Source organism: Mytilus californianus, unplaced genomic scaffold (genome assembly GCF_021869535.1).
Source record: "Mytilus californianus isolate M0D057914Y unplaced genomic scaffold, xbMytCali1.0.p SCAF_19, whole genome shotgun sequence".
Lineage (NCBI taxonomy): Eukaryota > Metazoa > Mollusca > Bivalvia > Mytilida > Mytilidae > Mytilus > Mytilus californianus.
Window position 1 is genome coordinate 5,197,455 of NW_026262667.1, and position 22,029 is coordinate 5,219,483.

General features: G+C 31.9%; 1 protein-coding gene across 1 annotated transcript in view; it reads left to right on the forward strand.

Moving 5' to 3' along the window:
* LOC127727127 (ribosome biogenesis protein BRX1 homolog) overlaps positions 1-22,029 on the forward strand; it is a 39,392-nt gene that overhangs the window by 763 nt on the left and 16,600 nt on the right. Inside the window, exons 2-9 of the mRNA XM_052234569.1 lie at positions 5,782-5,893; positions 9,113-9,156; positions 12,975-13,045; positions 13,775-13,824; positions 17,140-17,213; positions 17,578-17,628; positions 21,285-21,420; positions 21,761-21,855. Coding sequence (XP_052090529.1) covers positions 5,782-5,893; positions 9,113-9,156; positions 12,975-13,045; positions 13,775-13,824; positions 17,140-17,213; positions 17,578-17,628; positions 21,285-21,420; positions 21,761-21,855 — 633 coding nt within the window. The remainder of the gene's footprint in view (positions 1-5,781; positions 5,894-9,112; positions 9,157-12,974; positions 13,046-13,774; positions 13,825-17,139; positions 17,214-17,577; positions 17,629-21,284; positions 21,421-21,760; positions 21,856-22,029) is intronic.

Below are 22,029 nucleotides of genomic sequence, written 5' to 3' on the forward strand. Positions count from 1 at the left end.
GTAAACAGATTTCTTTTAGTGTTTTATTAATTATTTTGACGAAATGAATCATGATTAAAAAACTGTCATGATGATCTTGGACTATTATACTGTATAATCAATCAAATCAAATCAAATAATTTTATTGGTGTAAATTCCAATACAGGAATGATACCAGCTGACATTTACAAAATACAAATACAAAAACAGACAAAAATAAACAAAAAACAAATATACAGATATATGTTTTCTCAATGATTATAAGAGACACATATTTTATATCTACATTGCGTGGAGGTGTTATTCATACTATATTATCACTTCAAGCTATTACAATAAGCTTTAATACTACAACAGTTCTTAACAACATTATGTTTGCTTTAAATGAATGTTCGAATCATACATATCGCTTATTCCAGCTACACATACAGTACAAATGTCAGTATCATTACTTTTCAAAATGAAACTAAATTTATCTTGTTCAGACATATTAACAATAGATGGAACTATATCACTTAAATTACAAAAGAGTATATTTCTATTAAATTCTAACGCTTTACATTAAATGAGGAAATGGAATTCATCTTCAATTCCATCCTTGCAAAGTGGACAAATTCTCTGTTCTAAAGGTGTTCTAGTATATCTACCAACTTCTATTAGTAATTTGCTATTACTAATTCTAATTTTTACCATTTTAGAAATAACATTTTTGTTAAGGTCCAGTAGGAGATATTTTTCTAATTCGTAATTATTTTTAACTTTGCGATATGTTCTTAGTTTATTACCATGACTATCTTTATTAGAGTCACAAAAAAATGCTTGTTTCCAGGATTTTATGAATTCCTCCTCTAATTTCTTTTGAACTGAAAAAAGTAATTTTGTCTTTGACATAGTATTTTGATTTTCCCAAACATGCTGAAAACCAAGTTTACCTAATAACACTTTAAGTTTTATTTTACTACAAAAACCATTAGACATGTTAAAGTTTTCACTGTATGCTTTCTTTACCATACTCTCGCTATTCATATTTATGATATGAATCCAGAAATTAATTGTATTTTTAAGGGCTGACAATGAAAGTGGGAATAAACCTAATTCAGCAAGTACAGCATTATTTACAGCACCTTTATTTACACCCAATAAAAATTTAGCAAATTTGATTTGAATCTTATTTGGACTAAAGTTTGCATAGTTTAACCTGATGGTAGTATTTTTATTTCACTAAACTAACAGTAGCTCAAACTTCACTGCTATATAATAAAATAGGTTTAACGCATGAATCAAAAAGCTTTAAATGTGGTAGTAAATTCATCTTTTCAGAATATAATAATTTTCTAATACAAAAGATAGCTTTGCTAGCCTTTTTAGATAACTGATCAATTGCTGTGGTAAAAGTCCAGATGGTTTAAAAATTATACCTAGATACTTGTATTCATCAGTCAGCTCTAGTAGTTTTCCATTATAATAGAAATTGTGTATTTTAATAATTTTTCCTGTTTTATTGAATATTATAATCTTTGTTTTATTAAGATTAACAGATAGATTCCATTTATCACAAAACATATTTAATTTATCTAAAGCATTTTGCAGGCCAGATGCAGATTCTGATATTACTACTAAATCGTCTGCATAAAGAAGACAAGACACTTGTTTATCATCTAGGCATGCTGGATCACATTTGTGGTCAAACGTTTCAACCAGTTCATTTATATACAATGAAAATAATGTAGGGCTTAATATACAACCCTGTTTTAATCCTACACATGAGGGAAATGTTTGTGTTAGTCCCTCTTTTAATTTTACAGAGAAAGAGACATCTTTGTACATATCTTTTAAAATATTAAAAAAAGACCCTTTTATATTATATTTTAGTAATTTATGAAAAAGGCCATCTCTATTGATTGTGTCAAACGCTTTTCTTAGATCTACAAAACAAGTGTATAGATGTTTAGATTTTTTAAAGGTCTTGTCAATCAGAGTTTTTAATGTTAAAATGTGATCACTTGTTCTGCTATTTTTCCTAAAGCCTATTTGCTCCTTGTGTAATATATTGTTAGTTTCAAGGAAGTTCTCTAACCTGGTAGATAATATCTTTAAGAAAGATTTACCTAAACAACTAGAAAGAGCTATACCCCTGTAGTTGGAAGGATCATTAAAACACCCTCCTTTAAATATAGGCTTAATGATGTTTTCTCTCCATATAGAAGGAAAGATTCCACTTTTAAATATCAAATCAAAAATCAACACTTATGTTTTAACTAATTTACCACATGACACTCTAATCATTTCGTTTGTTATACCATCACAACCAGCAGATTTTTTTAACTTTTAAGTCTTTTACAACCTTTAACACCTCCTCCGCAGTAATACTATCATTTAAACAATCAATACTACTAATGTTTTCATCAAAATTATTACAATGTTGAAAATTCATTAAATTTTTAAAGTACTTCAACCATTCATCATGTGAAATATTGGAGCTAGGGTCTTCCCTCGCTTTGTCCTTTAATAAATTTACAGATTTCCAAAATTCTGAAGGATTTTTCTCGGATAGGTCAAGTATATTTTTCAGTATTTTATTTTTATAGACCCTATGTTTTTTACGTACAAGCTTGTTGAAGTTTTTTCTCTCTGTAAAAATTTTTAGTCTCAAACTAGAATCCCAAGGATTCCTACCTAAAGTTCTACAGAGAGCTTTTATATGCCTATATTTAACATCACAGTCTTTGTCAACCCATGGTTTAAATTTTCCTTCTTTTTTGTTTATTATGCAGTTTTGATTCAAATCTGTTATCTAGGGTTGCTGCTCCCTTTAGTAATTTATTAAAATCAGAAACCACGTCATCCACTTCTGATGTGCTGTTATCAGCATTCTCACTTGCTATCAGCTTTTTGGCTTTTGTACAAATACTATAAAAACTATCATAATTTAAGTTTTCAATAAATTTTTGCTCTCGTATTGGAGACCATCTTATAACTGGTGGCAATTTCCGAAGATTACATATGTCCTGTTAAGAACCCATTATATTACTACAAAAAATGTTTACGGTTATTTGACAGTGATCTGAATTATTTGGATGAAAGTCTTCAATTCTAAAGTTCATTATATTTGATAGGAATGTTGAACTACAGATACAATAATCATCTATTGAGGTTCCATTGTAACTATGATAAGTTACTTTCCCTATAGAGTCTCCTAAAGTACGTCCATTTAAAATACGTAATTGGGAGCTAGTACACATTTCTATGATACTTTTTCCATAGCTATTTGTACGTTGTGGAATTTGAGTATTTCGTTTAATTTGTACATTATCCGCAATGTAGTTAGGTGGAAGAAAATCTTCCAAAGGGTCATTTAGTTCATCGCATATGGTGTATATGGTTTCCCAGTGATGATCAAAGCAAAGTGCGTTCATCTAAGACTGTAAAAGAAAGGCGGAAGATACCAATTCTTCATTGAGTTTACTCATACCAAGCTAACTACGTGCAGTATTAACATCTAGTTCTAACAACAATCATGATTTTAAAACACAGAACAATAATACCAAATCGATTGCTTTGTAAATACCAAGTAACAGTTATCATACATAATTAACATTTAATAATTAATTATCAAATCACCAAATAAAATATTTCATTTAAAAATCCCAAATTTTTATTCATATAAGAATAGGGTGCGAACGAACCCAGGGGGGGCGAACATGTGGGGTGCGAACGTGTAGGGTGCATACATGTATTGGGAGCGAACAGACCCGATACTGGTCAAGATCAGAAGTAATAGACATCTGATCCACTGCTGTTTGTTTAACACATTTTAGCACTTTCGGTAGGCAGCGTTCTGGGTAAATTTTTGTTCCCCAGCTTGCCACCATTATTTTGCCGCCATTTCCAATCCTTTGATATGCAATTAGAAATATGGTACTTCAATATCAAGAAAACACCCCAAAACTAATTAAAACACTGACAGATATTATCTGAAAACTCTATTTTATATAGTGTAATACAGCTTATATTGGTAATAAAGACGATAATTTTTAGATTTATGTCACTTAACCAACATGACCAATAAAAGTACAACTTAACTTTAGCATGTTTAGGAATGCAATTTTTTTGTCTTGTATGCAAGTTCCTTTAAAAAATATGGCTTTTGTAATTATTCAAGAGGTAGATATATTTATCTAAAAATTATGTCCACCATATTGTTATACAAGGAACATGCATCCAAGAAGTGAAAGTCATATTCCTAAAGCAGAGATCTGCATGACCTGTTTTATGATGGCGCACTGCCATTGTTAAATTATCTTCCGCCATCTTCAAATGATCCCCGCCATCGTTAAATTATTTTCCGCCATCATCAAATGATCCTTGTTATTATCAAATAACTGCAGTGGGATTGAAAGGTGTTGTCAAAATTATTTTTTGTTTCGCTAGCCGCCACCATTTTTGTTAGCAATTATAATCAGTTGCATGTAATTGCATAACCCCTTTTGTATTATAATCCAAAGGGTCCTCCTCATTACTGTTTTAAAGCCCTGAGGGATATCCACCTAAGGATAGCTAATCACTTATACAGGTATTTCGAGACATCTGACAGGAGAACACTTGATCAAGAGGGACAATTAATTGCATTACTTAATTACTTTTCAGTAAATGCTTTTGAATATTTGATTGAAAAATAAAATCTAAATTCAATTACGAAGAAAAAAGTATAACAAGTCAAACAAGTGCTTTTTATTGATTTACACAATCAGCACCCCCTTTTTAAACGAGTACAAAGTTTTACTCTTAATTGTAAAACAGAACATAATTTCTGCTAAATAACAATGAATCACTTATTTTTAGTTTGAAAGTAAATACTTGAATATTAACTTGATAATCTGAAGAAATTTTGTATCATCATTCCGAATTCGTTTCATAATTTACAATCAAATTAATACCACCGGTTTACTTTCAGGATCAAAAGATGCATATTCCATGGTCTATTTCTGTGGAATTTGCAATTTTAAGTCATTAAAACCATTTCAACGGGAAAGAAAACTCTTTTTATTGATGCTGCAAATCATCGATCCTGGTTTGTGACTTCTGAATTGAATTTGACACTACTACTACAGGGGTGTTACAGTGAGAAAAACATTAACAAGTCCTAATAAAATTACTGAAATAGGGAGAAAAGGACTCTGGGAACCTTCTGACAGGAAAAACTTTGATGTTAACTGGGTTGACTAGACAGCTGAATTGTGGTTATCCTTGACAAAGAGGAGCAATGCAGGCATGACATTGGAATAGTCACAAATTTAATGAAAATATTAGTTATTCTATAATGGAATGAAAATTATAATGGAATGAAAATTAAACATATATCAATCTATTCACTATTCCTTATATTGAAATGTAGGAATGAAATATTTTCGACCACCAAGGGTCTTGTCCTGGTTAGAGTTCCTCCATCGTTAAATTTTCATCCATGGAGACCCCTGCTGAAGTTAAATGATACCAGCCAGGGTTCTCGCTAAGGATTTTTGAAGGCGAGTCCAGGGACTTGTCATTTTTGGCCATGGCGAGTCCAACAGTAAGAAGAAATTATTTTATTGCAATATAATTTATAATTCTAGTCTCCATGACCTAATAGAGCAATGAAATGACATTAAATTCATTAGGTGTCTCGCCAAAAATCACATGTTTTTAAAACCTTTATAAATTACTTATTGAAAGTCAGATTACTGAAAATGGTTCATGTAATTCAGATTTATATTGTTCATAGATTGATCCATTGTAAATTGTCTATTTTTCTCACTTTTGCAGAAAAAATGGATCAACAAAGAGAGGGTTCTTGTATTTTCTTCTAGAGGTGTATCTTACAGAGCCAGACATTTGATGAAGGATTTGAGAACTTTAATGCCACACTCAAAAGCAGGTATTTTACACATCCATCATCACTTTTTTAGCTCACTTGGCGTCCGTCGTCTGCCGTCCGTTAACTTTTACAAAAATCTCCTCCTCCGAAACTACTGGGCCAAATTTAACCAAACCGTTTAGGAATTAGGGGCCCAAAAGGGCCCCAAAACAAGCATTTTTCTAGTTTCAGGATAAGAACTTGTGTATAAGTATTTCGATTGCTCTGAAATTGTAAGACAATGTTTAATACCACAAGTAGAAGGTTGGGATTTATTTTAGGGGTTATGGGACCAACAGTTTAGGAATTAGGGGCCAAAAAGGGGCCAAAAAAAAGCATTTTTCTAGTTTCCAGACAATAACTTGTGTGTAAGTGTATGGATCTCTCTGACATTGTACCACAAGGTTCCATATCACAGAGGGAAGGCTAGGATTGAGTTTGGGGTTAATTGCCAAAATATGTAGGAATAAGGGGCCAAAAACAAGCATTTTTCTAGTTTCCAGACAATAACTTGTGTTTAAGTGTATGGATCTCTCTGAAATTGTACTACAAGGTTCCATACTACATTGAAAGGAAAGGCTGGGGTCGAGTTTAGGGGTTATTGCACCAAGGGGGGTTTCAAAAAGTTGGGGGGGGGGGAGGATTTTTTTTCCACTTTTTTTTAGAGGATACTTATTTTTTTTTCCCAATTTTTCAAATTTTGAATTTTTGAAAAGTTTCAAGAAGAAATCTTCAATTGCACAGTATTGCACAATAGATTTGTTAGATCTTTGACCACATTTATTTTGTGTCAGAAATCTATATTATGTCAAAAATTTGATCACAATCCAAATTCAGACAGTATCAAGCTTGAATATTGTGTCCAAATTTGTACCAACTGTTCAGGGTTCGACCTCTGCGGTCGTATCAGGCTGCGCTCTGCGAAGCATTTTATTGGTTATTATCTTGAATATTATTTTAGATAGAGATAAACTGTAAACAGCAATAATGTTCAGCAAAGTAAGATCTACAAATAAGTCAACATGACCAAAATGGTCTACTACTTGGCCAAATTTAACCAAATTTGGCCACAATCATCACTAGGGTATCTAGTTTAAAAAATGTGTCTGATGACCCCGCCCACCAATCAAGATGGCCGATATGGCTAAAATAGTACATTTGGGTAAAATGCAGTTTTTGGCTTATATCTCTGAAACTAAAGCATTTAGAACAAATTTGACATGGGTAAAAATGTTCATCAGGTTAAGATCTATCTGTCCTAAAATTTTCAGATGAATCAGACAAGCCATTGTTGGGTTGCTGCCCCTGAATTAGTAATTTTAAGGAAATTTTGCAGTTTTTATACGACCGCAAAAAAAAATTTGTGGTCGTATATTGGTATGACGTTGGCGTCGTCGTCGTTGCGTCCGAAGACACATTAGTTTTCGCACTCTAACTTTAGTTTTAGTGAATGGATCTCAATGAAATTTTACCATAAGGTTCAATACCACAAAAGGAAGGTGGGGATTGATTTTGGGGGTTATGGTACCAACAGTTAAGGAATTAGGGGCCAAAAAGGGGCCAAAAATAAGCATTTTTGTAACTTCCAGACATAACTTGTCTGTAAGTGTATGGATCTCTCTGACATTGTACCACAAGGTTCCATATCACAAAGGGAATGCTGGGATTGATTTTGGGGGTAATTGCCTCCAAATTTTAGGAATTAGGGGCAAAAAAGGGGCAAAAAACAAGCATTTTTCTAGTTTCATGACAATAACTTGTGTGTAAGTCTATGGATCTCTCTGACATTGTATCACAAGGTTCCATATCACAAAGGGAATGCTGGGATTGATTTTGGAGGTAATTGCCTCCAAATTTTAGGAATTAGGGGCCAAAAAGGGGCAAAAAACAAGCATTTTTCTAGTTTCATGACAATAACTTGTGTTCAAGTGTATGGATCTCTCTGAAATTGTACTGCAAGGTACCATACCACAAAGGGAAGGCTGGGATTGTGTTTGGGGTGATGAATCATAAGGGGTTTTAAAAAATTTGGGGGGGGGGGGGATTTTTTTCCCCTTTTTTTTCTTTAAAATTTTCCATTTTAAATTGGTTATTTCTGATTTATATATAAAAACAAATAATAATAATATATGGTTTGAATAGGTAAATTAAAAAATTTTAAGTTCTTAGACCACTTTCATTCTGTGTTAGAAACCTATGCTGTGTCAAATATTTAATTACAATCCAAATTCAGTGCTGTATCAAGCTTGAATGTTGTGTCCATACTTGCCCCAACTGTTCAAGGTTCGACCATTTTATTTGTTATTATCTTGAATATTATTATAGAAAGAGATAAACTGTAAACAGCAATAATGTTCAGCAAAGTAAGATCTACAAATAAGTCAACATGACCAATATGGTCAATTGACCCCATAAGGAGTTATTGCCCTTTAAAGTCAAATTTAACAATTATTCGTAAATTTTTGTAATCTTTTACAAAAATCTTCTCTCATGAAACAACTGAGACAAATTTAACCAAACTTGGCCACAATCATCACTAGGGTATCTAGTTTAAAAAATGTGGCCGATGACCCTGCCTGCCAACCAACATGTCAGACATGGCTAAAAATAGAACTTGGGGGGAAAATGCAGTTTTTGACTTATATCTCTGAAACTAAAGCTAATGTATAACGAGTGCATTATTTCATGCATCAATTGTAAATAAAAACATGAGGTGAGCGACACAGGCTCCTTGGAGCCTCTAGTTTATGTTTCTCCTGATAGATTATATATATCTATATTGTCATTTATAAGAAGGTTCTTTTGCTCAATGTAACATTATAAACGGAATGAATACAAATAAACAAACAAACAAACATGTTATTGACCATCACAATGCCCAGAATAAATGGAATAATTACAATCATAATTTTCAAACATAATATAATAAATAAACTTAAGAATTGTTCAAACAACATTTAACATGATTACATGTAGTTCTCATTTAATTGATTCACTTTGATATTAAAGTAAATGAAAATAAATAGTTGTAAATATATGATGATAATATCAAAATTATATGTTATGACCCATTGTTTATTACTCTGAACCCTTCACAAAGATCTTTCTGAACTGAACACCTCTATACATGTAACACATACTGCTGTTTGCAAAAATTACACAGTTATGTCAGTAAGACTGTGTTGCATCCTATTGCTTAGTTGTTGCAGAATTTACACATCACCTTTGTTTACTTTGTAGAAAGTAAAATGGACAAGAAAGACCAGTTGTTTGTTGTGAATGAGGTATGTTTGTTTTATTATTCATATTTAATTAATGTCTCCTGCCTAGTGATGTCCACTTATGATATCTAGGTTTTTTGTACAGGACTGTCCATTATGTCATTTGCATTATATGTCATCTTTAAAATCTGCATAGCCTCCAACTATAAATATATAGAAAATAAATCAAATGTTAACATATTCTTTGGTTTCAAAATGTGTTTTTATAGTAAAATTGATTTTACAGATACAAAAGATTAAAACTTGTACTGAATATACTGAATATGCAAATACAATTAAACCTTGAGTGTCCTTGACTATAGAATATGTCCAAGGTTGTGAGTTGCATCTTGTTTTCCAGATTCGTTTTTGTATGTTGGTGAGTCCTAAAAAATATATGGTTGGTCAAATATATGCAAGATCAAAAAAAAATGCAGTTATATATCTGATAAATAATTTTGCATCCAGAATTCTTGTGCAACTTTAGTAACATGTGTTCATACATTTGTTAGGTTTTGAATTGATAATTTCACTCAAATGTTTTGATTTATTGATCTGACAAAGATTTAGGATAAGAATCTGATTGAAAAACAGAATAAGTTGTGAAATTTTGTAGGAGCAAAATATCTGTTGTGTTTGTTACTACATGTATTTGACACACCAACTGTCCCTTGTGTTGGACCAATGCACAAGTAATGAATTGCCTCTTCATCTTTTTTTCTGCCAATAAAAAGATGGGAAAATGCCTTTCTCCATCTGTTTATATACGACCGCAAAAAAATTTTGTGGTCGTATATTGGTATGACGTTGGCGTCGTTGTCGTCGTCGTCGTCCGGCGTCATCGTCCGAATACATATTGGTTTTCGCACTCTAACTTTAGTTTAAGTGAATGGATCTTTTTGAAATTTGACCATAAGGTTAAATACCACAAAAGGAAGGTTGGGATTGATTTTGGGGGTTATGGTACCAACAGTTAAGGAATTAGGGGCCAAAAAGGGGCCAAAAATGAGCATTTTCTAGTTTCCAGACAATAACTGTGGAACGGTGTATGGATCTCTCTGAAATTATACTACAAGTTTCCATACCACAAAGGGATGGTTAGGATTTGCTTTGGGGGGTTATGGCTCAAACCGTTTAGGAATTAGGGGCAAAAAAGGGGGAAAAACAAGGTTGTCCTGGTTAATGGACAAATACTTTAGTACAAAACATAATTTAAAGCAGTGTAAGGGAGATAAATCAAATACATCATTGAAATTATCTCCCTTACACTGCTTTTAAATTATGTATAAAGTAATGGTTAATGAACAATAAAGATAATCTAAAACAGTGTAAGGGAGGTAATCCAAATACAACGTTTTGGTTACTTCCCTTACTCTGCTTTTAAATTATGTTTAAAGAAATGCATATTTATAAAGGAAGAGCAGTAAAAATATCTGCAAATGTTTTCATCTTTTTTTTTTACAAAAAAATCCATATGAAAGATTTGACACTATATTTTTATTAATTCTATTATAAAATAGATTAAGTTAGCACTATGGTAAATTTAAATGGGTAATTATGGTTGCCAACTCCATTGGAAATTTGAATTGAGATTATGACCATATCTTGAGGGAAAGAATTTTTTTGGGGGAAAAAGGGGGGGGGATAAAAAGAAATTGTGGGGGGCCAATTTTTTCTCATTTCAGATTTCAGAAATTAAAAAGAATTATTCTTCAAATATTATTTTTTTTTCAAATTTCAAATATTGAAAAATTTCAAGAAGTAATCTTTAATTGCACAGTATGGCGCATTAGATTTGTAAAATCTTTGATCACATTTATTTATTTGTTATGTCGAATCTAACAGTGTATTTAGATTTTTAATTTTGGGTCCAGTTTTCAAATTGGTCTACATTAATGTCCAAAGGGTCCAAAATTAAACTTTGTTTGATTTTAGCAAAAATTGAATATATGAGGTTCTTTGATATGCTGAATCTAAACATGTATTTAGATATTTGATTTTTGGCCCAGTTTTCAAGTTGGTCCAAATTGGGGTCCAAAATTAAACTTTGTTTGATTTCAACAAAAATTGAATATATGGGGTTCTTTGATATGCTGAATCTAACCATGTATTAAGATTTTTTATTTGTGGACCCCGTTATCTAATTGGTTCATATTGAGGTCAAAAGGGTCCAAAATTAAACTTTGTTTGATTTCATCTAAAATTGAATTATTGGGGTTCTTTGATATTCCAAATCTAACCGTGTATTTAGGTTCTTAATTTTGGGTCCTGTTTTTTAAATTGGTCTACATTGAGGTCCAAAGGGTCCAAAATTAAACTTAGTTTGATTTTAACAAAAATTGAATTCTTGGGGTTCTTTGATTTGCTGAATCTAAACATGTGTTTAGATTTTTGATTATGGGCCCAGTTTTCAAGTTGGTCCAAGATAGGGTCCAGTATTTAAACTTTGTTTGATTTCAACAAAAATTGAATATATGGGGTTCTTTGATATGCTGAATCTAAACATGTATTTAGATTTTTGATTATGGGCCCAGTTTTCAAGTTGGTCCAAATTGGGGTCCAAAATTAAACTTTGTATGATTTCAACAAAAATTGAATATATGATGTTCTTTGATATGCTGAATCTAACCATGTATTTAGATTTTTTATTTGTAGGCCCCGCTATCAAATTGGTTCATATTGAGGTCAAAAGGGTCCAAAATTAAACTTTGTTTGATTTCATCGAAAATTGAATTATTGGGGTTCTTTGATATGCCAAATCTAACCGTGTTTTTAGATTTTTAATTTGGGTCCCGTTTTTTAAATTGGTCTTCATTGAGGTCCAAAGGGTCCAAAATTAAACTTAGTTTGATTTTAACAAAAATTGAATTCTTGGGGTTCTTTGATATGCTGAATCTAAACATGTATTTAGATTTTTGATTATGGGCCCAGTTTTCAAGTTGGTCCAAGTTGGGGTCCAAAATTAAACTTTTTTTGATTTCAACAAAAATTGAATATATGGGGTTCTTTGATATGCTGAATCTAACCATGAATTTAGAATTTTTATTTGTGGGCCCCGCTATCAAATTGGTTCATATTGAGGTCAAAAGTGTCCAAAATTAAACTTTGTTTGATTTCATCAAAAATTGAATTATTGGGGTTCTTTGATATTCCAAATCTAACCGTGTATTTAGATTTTTAATTTTAAGTCCCGTTTTTTAAATTGGTCTACATTAAGGTCCAAAGGGTCCAAAATTAAACTTAGTTTGATTTTAGCAAAAATTGAATTCTTGGGGTTCTTTGATATGCTGAATCTAAACATGTGTTTAGATTTTTGATTATGGGCCCAGTTTTCAAGTTTGTCCAAGTTGGGGTCCAAAATTAAACTTTGTTTGATTTTAACAAAAATTGAATATATGGTGTTCTTTGATATGCTGAATCTAACCATGTATTTTGATTTTGGACATTGGACCATAATAGGTAAATTAAAAAAATTCAAGTTCTTAGACCACATTCTTTCTGTGTCAGAAACCTATGCTGTGTCAAATATTTAATCACAATCCAAATTCAGAGCTGTATCAAGCTTGAATGTTGTGTCCATACTTGCCCCAACTGTTCAGGGTTCGACCTCTGCGGTCGTATCAAGCTGCGCCCCAGCGAAGCATTTTATTGTTTATATTGGCCTGAGGAAGAGGGTGGCCTAATGCTACTGAAGAAATTATGTTATAGATTAATAAATATGTGCCTTGTATATAGTGAATTATTTTTCTTTTTGCATTAAAAATATCATCATGAATGAATATAAATAGCAAAACCTGTTTTATTCTTTCCATAAATTTTATTGTGCTTAATATTTTTTTCAGATCTGTGAAATGAAAAACTGCAATAAATGCATATTCTTTGAAGCAAAGAAAAGGAAAGACTTGTATATGTGGTATTTGTTACAACATAATATAAATGTGTTCCAACATTTTGTTCAGTTTTATATATTGTTTCAATAAGAGAGAGAGAGAGAGAAAGAGAGTAAATCCAATCAAAGTTATTGCTGTACAATGGTTATGTTAAAAAAAAATCAGCATTGACTTTTGGCTGCACCCCTTACAATATTCAAAGGAGTAGGGACAATGAGGCCAATATTTGGCACCCTATTTAGTGCATGGAAAAGTTACCATAACTGATCTTAAATTTGCCTAAAAATGATAAAGGTAAAAAGAAACAAATTTCACCTTCGACAAGTTAACATGGCAATAAACCATAATGAAATTAGTAAATTTTGTTAAATTACTTTATTTTCCTTGTTTTGTTTCCACTTTTGAGTATAGTTTGGATTGGAAAAGTATGGCCATTTCAAAATAACAACTTTATATTTGATTGGATTATGTTTTAAATATCTGAGGAGGGAAAATATAGGATTTATTTCACATATGAAATAGTTTGTTTTTTTGCTACAAATTAGGGTATTCTATTGAAACAAATGTAATAATATCTACTTTTTAGTTATACCAAAAATCATGTCATTTGATATATATTTATATTGAGTTTTTATCAGGTCTGTATCTTGGAATTGTATCCCTGATCAATATATTCTAGTATCCCAATTAAAGGATAAGATAATCTTAGTTCTTATTTTCTTCAATACAAACAGTTCTTGTCTCTTTTCCAGGATAGCCAATGCTCCCAGAGGACCCTCTGCAAAATTTTTGGTAGAAAATGGTTTGTATATATCAAAGTGTTACATTTTGTTGTGGTTTTTATATGACCGCAAAAAAATTTTGCGGTCGTATATTGGTATGACGTTGGCGTCGTCGTCGTCCGAAGACACATTGGTTTTGGCACTCTAACTTTAGTTTAAGTGAATGGATCTCTATGAAATTTTACTATAAGGTTCAATACCACAAAAGGAAGGTTGGGATTGATTTTGGGGGTTATGGTAACAACAGTTAAGGAATTAGGGGCCAAAAAGGGGCCAAAAATAAGCATTTTTGTAATTTCCAGACAAAACTTGTGTGTTAGTGTATGGATCTCTCTGACATTGTACCACAAGGTTCAATATCACAAAGGGAATGCTGGGATTGATTTTGGGGGTAATTGTCTCAAAATTATAGGAATTAGGGGCAAAAAAAGGGGCATAAAACAAGCATTTTTCTAGTTTCATGACAATAACTTGTGTGTAAGTCTATGGATCTTTCTGAAATTGTACTACAAGGTTCCATATCACAAAGGGAAAGCTGGAATTGAGTTTGGGGGTAATTGCCTGAAACATTAAGGAATAAGGTGCCAAAAAGGGGCCAAAATAAGCATTTTTCTAGTTTCCAGACAATAACTTGTGTTCGAGTGTATGGATCTCTCTGAATTGTACTGCAAGGTACCATACCACAAAGGGAAGGCTGGGATTGATTTTGGGGGTAATTCCCTCAAAATTTTAGGAATTAGGGACAAAAAAGGGGCAGAAAACAAGCATTTTTCTAATTTCAGGACAATAACTTGTGTGTAAGTCTATGGATCTTTATGAAATTGTACTACAAGGTTCCATATCACAAAGGGAAATCTGGGTTTGAGTTTGGGGGTAATTGCCCTAAATGTTTAGGAGTTTGGGGCCAAAAAGGGGCAAAAAAACCAAGTATTTTTCTAGTTTCCAGACAATAACTTGTGTTCAAGTGTATGGATCTCTCTGAAATTGTACTGCAAGGTACCATACCACAAAGAAAAGGATGGGATTGATTTTGGGGGTAATTGCCTCAAAATTTTAGGAATTAGGGGCAAAAAAGGGGCAAAAACAAGCATTTTTCTAGTTTCAGGACAATAACTTGTGTGTAAGTCTATGGATCTTTATGAAATTGTACTACATAGTTTAACTTGTGTGTAAGTCTATGGATCTTTATGAAATTGTACTACATAGTTCCATATCACAAAGGGAAAGCTGGGTTTGAGTTTGGGGGTAATTGCCATAAACGTTTAGGAATTTGGGGTAAAAAAGGGGCCAAAAAACAAGCATTTTTATACTTTCCAGACAATAAATTGTGTTCAAGTGTATGGATCTCTCTGAAATTATACTGCAAGGTACCATACCACAAAGGGAAGGCTGGGATTGAGTTTGGGGGGTGATGAATCATAAGGGGGTTCAAAAAATTGGGGGGGGGATTTTTTTTCCCCTTTTTTTCCTTTTTTTTTCTTTACAATTTTCAGTTTTAAGTTGGTTATTTCTGATTTATATATAAAAGCAAATAATAATGATATGGATTGAACAGGTAAATTCGATTTTTTTAAGTTCTTAGACCACATTCATTCTGTGTCAGAAACCTATGCTGTGTCAAATATTTAATCACAATCCAAATTCAGTGCTGTATCAAGCTTGAATGTTGTGTCCATACTTGCCCCAACTGTTCAGGGTTCGACCTCTGCGGTCGTATCAAGCTGCGCCCAGCGGAGCATTTTATTTCTTTGGGTATTATTGCGAACCCAATGAAAGTTTTCCACAGTGCCATCTCTATCTTGACCAGGTATTTAAACTTTTGTAAGTTTACCTGTCCTATTGAATAAATACAATAGCTATTGTTATCCATGTAGTTTTTTCACTGGGACCTTTAAATTTCTTCTAAGAGAAATCTATCACTCATTGATTAATTTACCTGAGTAAAAAAAAAATCTTGTAAATAAAGGAAAATACATGTTTTATACTCAAAACTGCATGTGATGTTATATGTATTCAATATTGATAATATATTTTCAATCGGTTGAATGTAAACAGTGATGCAAAGTTGAAACATTAATAAAATATAAAAAAGAAGATGTGGTATGATTGCCAATGAGACAACTCTCAACAAGAGACCAAATGACACAGAAATTAACAACTATAGGTCACCGTACGGCCTTCAACAATGAGCAAAGCCCATCCTGCACAGTCAGCTATAAAAGGCCCCGAAATGACAATGTAAAACAATTCAAACGAGAAAACTAACGGCCTAATTTATGTACAAAAGATGAACAAAAAACAAATATGTAACACATAAACAAACGACAACCACTGAATTACAGGCTCCTTTATTATTAATAATATATTTTCATTCAGTTTAATATAAACATTGATTTAATCATAAAAAGTTGATTTCTAACAAAACTTTCAACATTGTTCCTTTTAAAAAAAAATTTGTTTGACATAAATAAAAACTTGAAAATTATGATGTTCAAATTAAGATCGTCTTAAATGTATTCTATAACTAGACAAAAAAAATCAAATTTCATTGATAAAACTTTTGTTTGAAATCAACTTTTTATGATTGAATCAATGTTTATATTAAACTGAATGAAAATATATGATTAATATTGAATAAATACATCATCACACGCAGTTAATGAGTATAAAAAAAGTATTTTTGTCTATATATAAGAAATTTTACTCGGGTAAATTAATCAATAAGTGATAGATTTCTCTTAGAAGAAATTTAAAGGTCCCAGTGAATAAACTACACAGAGAAAAATAGCTATTGTATTCATTCAATAGGACAGGTGAACTTACAAAAGTTTAAATATCTGGTCAAGATAGAGATGGCACTGTGGAAAACTTTCATTGGGTTCGCAATAATAATAAGAAACTTATGCAAAGGGTTTTTGTAATAAGAGTAAGAATATTTATTGTTCTAATTATTCTATTGACTCTCTAATTACTATGTAATTTTACATAGGAAATACATTCAAAAGGACTTCCTGTTCAACAGAATTTTGTAAGATTTATATTTAGGGTTGATTTAATTTCTTTTTTCTAAACATTGTTGTCTGCAGAATATTTTTATATGTTTGGATAATTTGATGCAGTTTAATTTTCATTGATGAGTAGGTACAGCAAGAAAAAATGAAAACTGCTTTGAATATTTCATTGTTTACAACACAGTGTGATTCTAGATGCCTATTTCTTCTAGTAAATTTAGATTGACTGTATTGATGATTTAAGATTCTTACATTGAATTAAGATTCTTACATTGAATTGCTTTTCATGTATTTTGAGATAAAACCAGACTTTCTCTTTTACAGTACACACAATGTTAGAACTGAAAATGACTGGTAATTGTCTTAAAGGATCCAGACCACTTTTGTCCTTTGATAAGGTATAAAGAGAAAATAATATTTGATTTATGTTTAAGCTGATGTGGCATTTATTTTGTCTTGTTATATAAGTTTTTACAATTTTTTTTATTGTGATTCAGAATTATGAGACTTATCCCATGAAATTCAAATTTTGTATTAAGTAAAAGCTTTCTTTTAATATCTTTGGTGATTTCAAATAAGTTGCTTTTTGAAGTAATTTGAATTGAAGGATGAAAATAAGTGGAATAGTTGTATCATATGTTCTTAATGCAGCTTTTTATTTATTTATTTAAGCAAGCCTACTTTCTTTTTAACAAAATACTATGTTTTTGTTTAAAACAAATTATAAATTGTATGAAATAAATATTTGTTATATCTTTTCAGAATTTTGATACAGAACCACACTGGAATTTATTGAAAGAATTATTTACACAGGTATTATGCGTACAAAAAAGCTATTAATTTCCGTGATTTTTGGAAATGAATTATATATCTCTCACTTCTCACCCGACACATAATATATTCTGTACAATAGTGATCTACCTAATTTAGTTAACTTTTGACGGTTCGTTATTTATGAAGGAACATGCACTACTCTTTTGTTGAAGACAGTGTCTTGACAGCTAGAGATGTCTTTTGCAGACCGGTTTGTCTTATGCAGTGTCTGTCAGTTTTTCAAGTGACTTGTCAGTATTTTTTGCTTTATGTCAGTTTGAAATGTTTCCAGTGTAAATTGCATTTTTGCAAAAGAAATGAAAGTTTTCCACAGAATTATTTGCAGTTTACCTGTCGATTTAAACTTTTGTGAGTTCCCTTGTCCCATTGAATAAATACAATAGCTATTGTTCTCTGTGTAGTTTATTCACTGGGACCTTTAAATTTCTTCTAGGAGAAATCCATCACTCATTGATTAATTTACCTAAGGAAAAAAAATATTTTCTTAGTTGATGAAAATACATGTATCATCTCACCAAACTGCATGCGATGTTGTATTTATTCAATATCAATAATATGTTTTCAATCTGTTCAATGTAAAAACTGATTCAAACATCTAAAATTTTCAACATTGTTCCTTTGAAATTTTTTTTTTGTGTGTTTGACAAATGAAAACTGGACATGATGATGTTTAATTCTTAAATGTATTCTATAACTAAACAAACTCCAAAAAAATGCAATCTGACCTTGACCTCATTTCTATGAATCATTGGTCAATGTTAAGTTTTTGCGTTTTGGTCTGTTTTTCAGTTACCATAAGCAATAGGTCAACTATATTTGGTGTATGGAATAATTGTAAAGTGTACATGTCTGTCTGACAAGATTTATCAGACCTTGGCCTCATTGTCATGGACCTTTCAAAATGTTAAGTTTATGTGATACTTGTAGTAAAACCTTTATCTTTGAGACTTTCAACATAAAATCAATTGTCAGTAAAGTAGGTGAGACATTTCATGGTGTTCACTCCTGTGTTTTAATGTGACCAGTATAATTTAATGTCCCATAAATACCTTATTTTCAACATTTAATTTACGAAATAAGCCACTTGTTACTGCTGTTGCATATCTTCAACCAAAGTAATCCAGGTGAGCCATTTAGGCTCCATAAAGCATCTAGTTTACAGGTATTTGTAAGAAATTATGCATTCTTGAAAATAATTACTTTCAATGATAAACTATGCTAGCTATGACGTGACTTTAAAGTGTCAAACTCTGAACTAAGGGATTAGATGTGCAAAACTTCTTTTTATACGACCGCAAAAAAATTTTTGTGGTCGTATATTGGTATGACGTTGGCGTCGTCGTCGTCGTCGTCGTCGTCGTCGTCGTCTGGCGTCGTCCGGCGTCGTCCGAAGACACATTGGTTTTCGCACTCTAACTTTAGTTTAAGTGAATGGATCTCTATGAAATTTTACCCCAAGGTTCAATACCACAAAAGAAAGGTTGGGATTGATTTTGGGGGTTATGGTACCAACAGTAAAGGAATTAGGGGCCAAAAAGGGGCCAAAAATAAGCATTTTTGTAACTTCCAGACATAACTTGTGTGTTAGTGTATGGATCTCTCTGACATTGTACCACAAGGTTCCATATCACAAAAGGAATGCTGGGATTGATTTTGGGGGTAATTGCCTCAAAATTTTAGGAATTAGGGGCCAAAAAAGGGGCAAAAAACAAGCATTTTTCTAGTTTCATGACAATAACTTGTGTGTAAGTGTATGGATCTTTCTGAAATTGTACTACAAGGTTCCATATCACAAAGGGAAAGCTGGAATTGAGTTTGGGGGTAATTGCCGAAACGTTTAGGAATTGGGGGCCAAAAAGGGGCCAAAAATAAGCATTTTTCTAGTTTCCAGACAATAACTTGTGTTCAAGTGTATGGATCTCTCTGAAATTGTACTGCAACGTACCATACCACAAAGGGAATGCTGGGATTGATGATGGGGGTAATTGCCTCAATATTTTAGGAATTAGGGGGCCAAAAAGGGGCAAAAAACAAGCATTTTTCTAGTTTCAGGACAATAACTTGTGTGTAAGTGTATGGATCTTTCTGAAATTGTACTACAAGGTTCCATATCACAAAGGGAAAGCTGGGTTTGAGTTTGGGGGTAATTGCCCTAAACGTTTAGGAATTTGGGGCCAAAAAGGGGCCAAAAAACACATTTTCCTAGTTTCCAGACAATAACTTGTGTTCAAGTGTATGGATCTCTCTGAAATTGTACTGCAAGGTACCATTCCACAAAGGGAAGGCTGGGATTAAGTTTGGGGGTGATGAATCATAAGGGGGTTCAAAAAATTGGGAGGGGGGATTTCTTTTTTTTTCTTTTTTTCCTTTTTTTGTTCTTTTAAAATTTTCCATTTTAAGTTGGTTATTTCTGATTTATATTTAAAAGCAAATAATAATGATATGGTAGGAGATACACACCAAACAGGATGTGTAAATTATTATATAATAAGTATTGTGCAATAGCAAGAAATTTTCAATTGCACAGTATTGCACAATAGCAAGAAATCTTCAATTGCACAGTATTGCGCAATAGCAAGAAATCTTCAATTGCACAGTATTGCGCAATAGCAAGAAATATCAAATAGCACAATATTGCGCAATAGCAAGAAATTGTCAATTGTACAGTATTGCACAATAGCAAGAAATATTTAATTGCACAGTATTGTGCAAAAGAAGATACTTCGTATAAATTGCTTATTTCTTGACCAATTTCAATGGGGTTTTATTCTTGAATTTTTGGGGTTCTTTAATATGCTGAATCTAACCGTGTATTTAGTTTTTGGATTTTGGGCCCCGTTTTTAAATTGGTCCACATTGAGGTCCAAAGGGTCCAAAATTAAACTTTGTTTGATTTCATCAAAAATTGAATTATTGGGGTTCTTTGATATGCCGAATCTAACCATGTATTTAGATTCTTAATTTTTGGTTCCGTTTTCAAATTGGTCTACATTAATGTCCAAAGGGTCCAAAATTAAACTTAGTTTGATTTTAACAAAAATTGAATTCTTAGGGTTCTTTGATATGCTGAATCTAAACATGTATTTAGATTTTTGATTATGGGCCCAGTTTTCAAGTTGGTCCAAATCGGGGTCCAAAATTAAACTTTGTTTGATTTCAACAAAAATTGAATATATGGGGCTCTTTGATATGCTGAATCTAACCATGTATTTAGATTTTTGATTTTTGGGCCCCGTTATCAACTTTGTCCACATTGAGGTCAAAAGGGTCCAAAATTAAACTTTGTTTGATTTCATCAAAAATTGAATTCTTGGGGTTCTTTGATATGCTGAATCTAACCGTGTATTTAGATTTTGGATATTGGACCATAATAGGTGAATGTTCAATCTAAAATTTTTAAGTTCTTAGACCACATTCATTCTGTGTCAGAAACCTTTGCTGTGTCAAATATTTAATCACAATCCAAATGCAAAGCTGTATCAAGCTTGAATGTTGTATCCATACTTGCCCCAACTGTTCAGGGTTCGACCTCTGCGGTCATATCAAGCTGCGCCCTGCGGAGCATTTTATTTTAGAATTTATTTAATGTCTCTTATAAAAACATAAATAAACATGCAATGAAAATTTTCTTTCAGATCTTTTCAACGCCAAACTATCATCCTAAGAGTCAACCATTTTATGACAATGTTTATACATTCTCCATACATGATAACAGAATATGGTTCAGAAACTATCAAATTTTAGAGGAAGATGGATCTTTGGCAGAAATAGGTAGGAATACATATTTTATTGAATTAATAATAATATTTTACTTTACAAACTCTGAATCACATTTTTTTCTCTCAAGGTAATTGTATGGTGTGAAATCCATAATAAATCTATAGATATATGTTTCTGTCATAATGTAGTTCAGAAATTTAGAGTTGTACCTGTTGATATTGCCATATGATAGTTATGTACAGAATTTTATTTTAAATCCTCACTTTTATTCTACATATTTATTATTAAGTATTATCAGACTATCAGAGCTAAACATAGTTAAACATCTAATATGAATAATTAGTACTTTAAAAATGATTATGTATGATTTTCACACTTATTTACATTTCAGGGCCTAGATTTGTTTTGAACCCAATAAGGATGTTTAGTGGAAGTTTTGGTGGTCCAACTCTGTATCAGAATCCTACATATGTATCACCAAATGAGGTTTGTATATTTATTATTATATTATTCCCTCTCCTCAATGAGGTGGCAGTATAAAGTGAGGCATGTCTCTCTGTCAATCTCACTTTTGGTAATGACTTATGTACCACTTGACCAACTCTTGCAATTTAACCACAATGGTTTACCATGTTACCTAAATTCATTTGTTTCATGGTC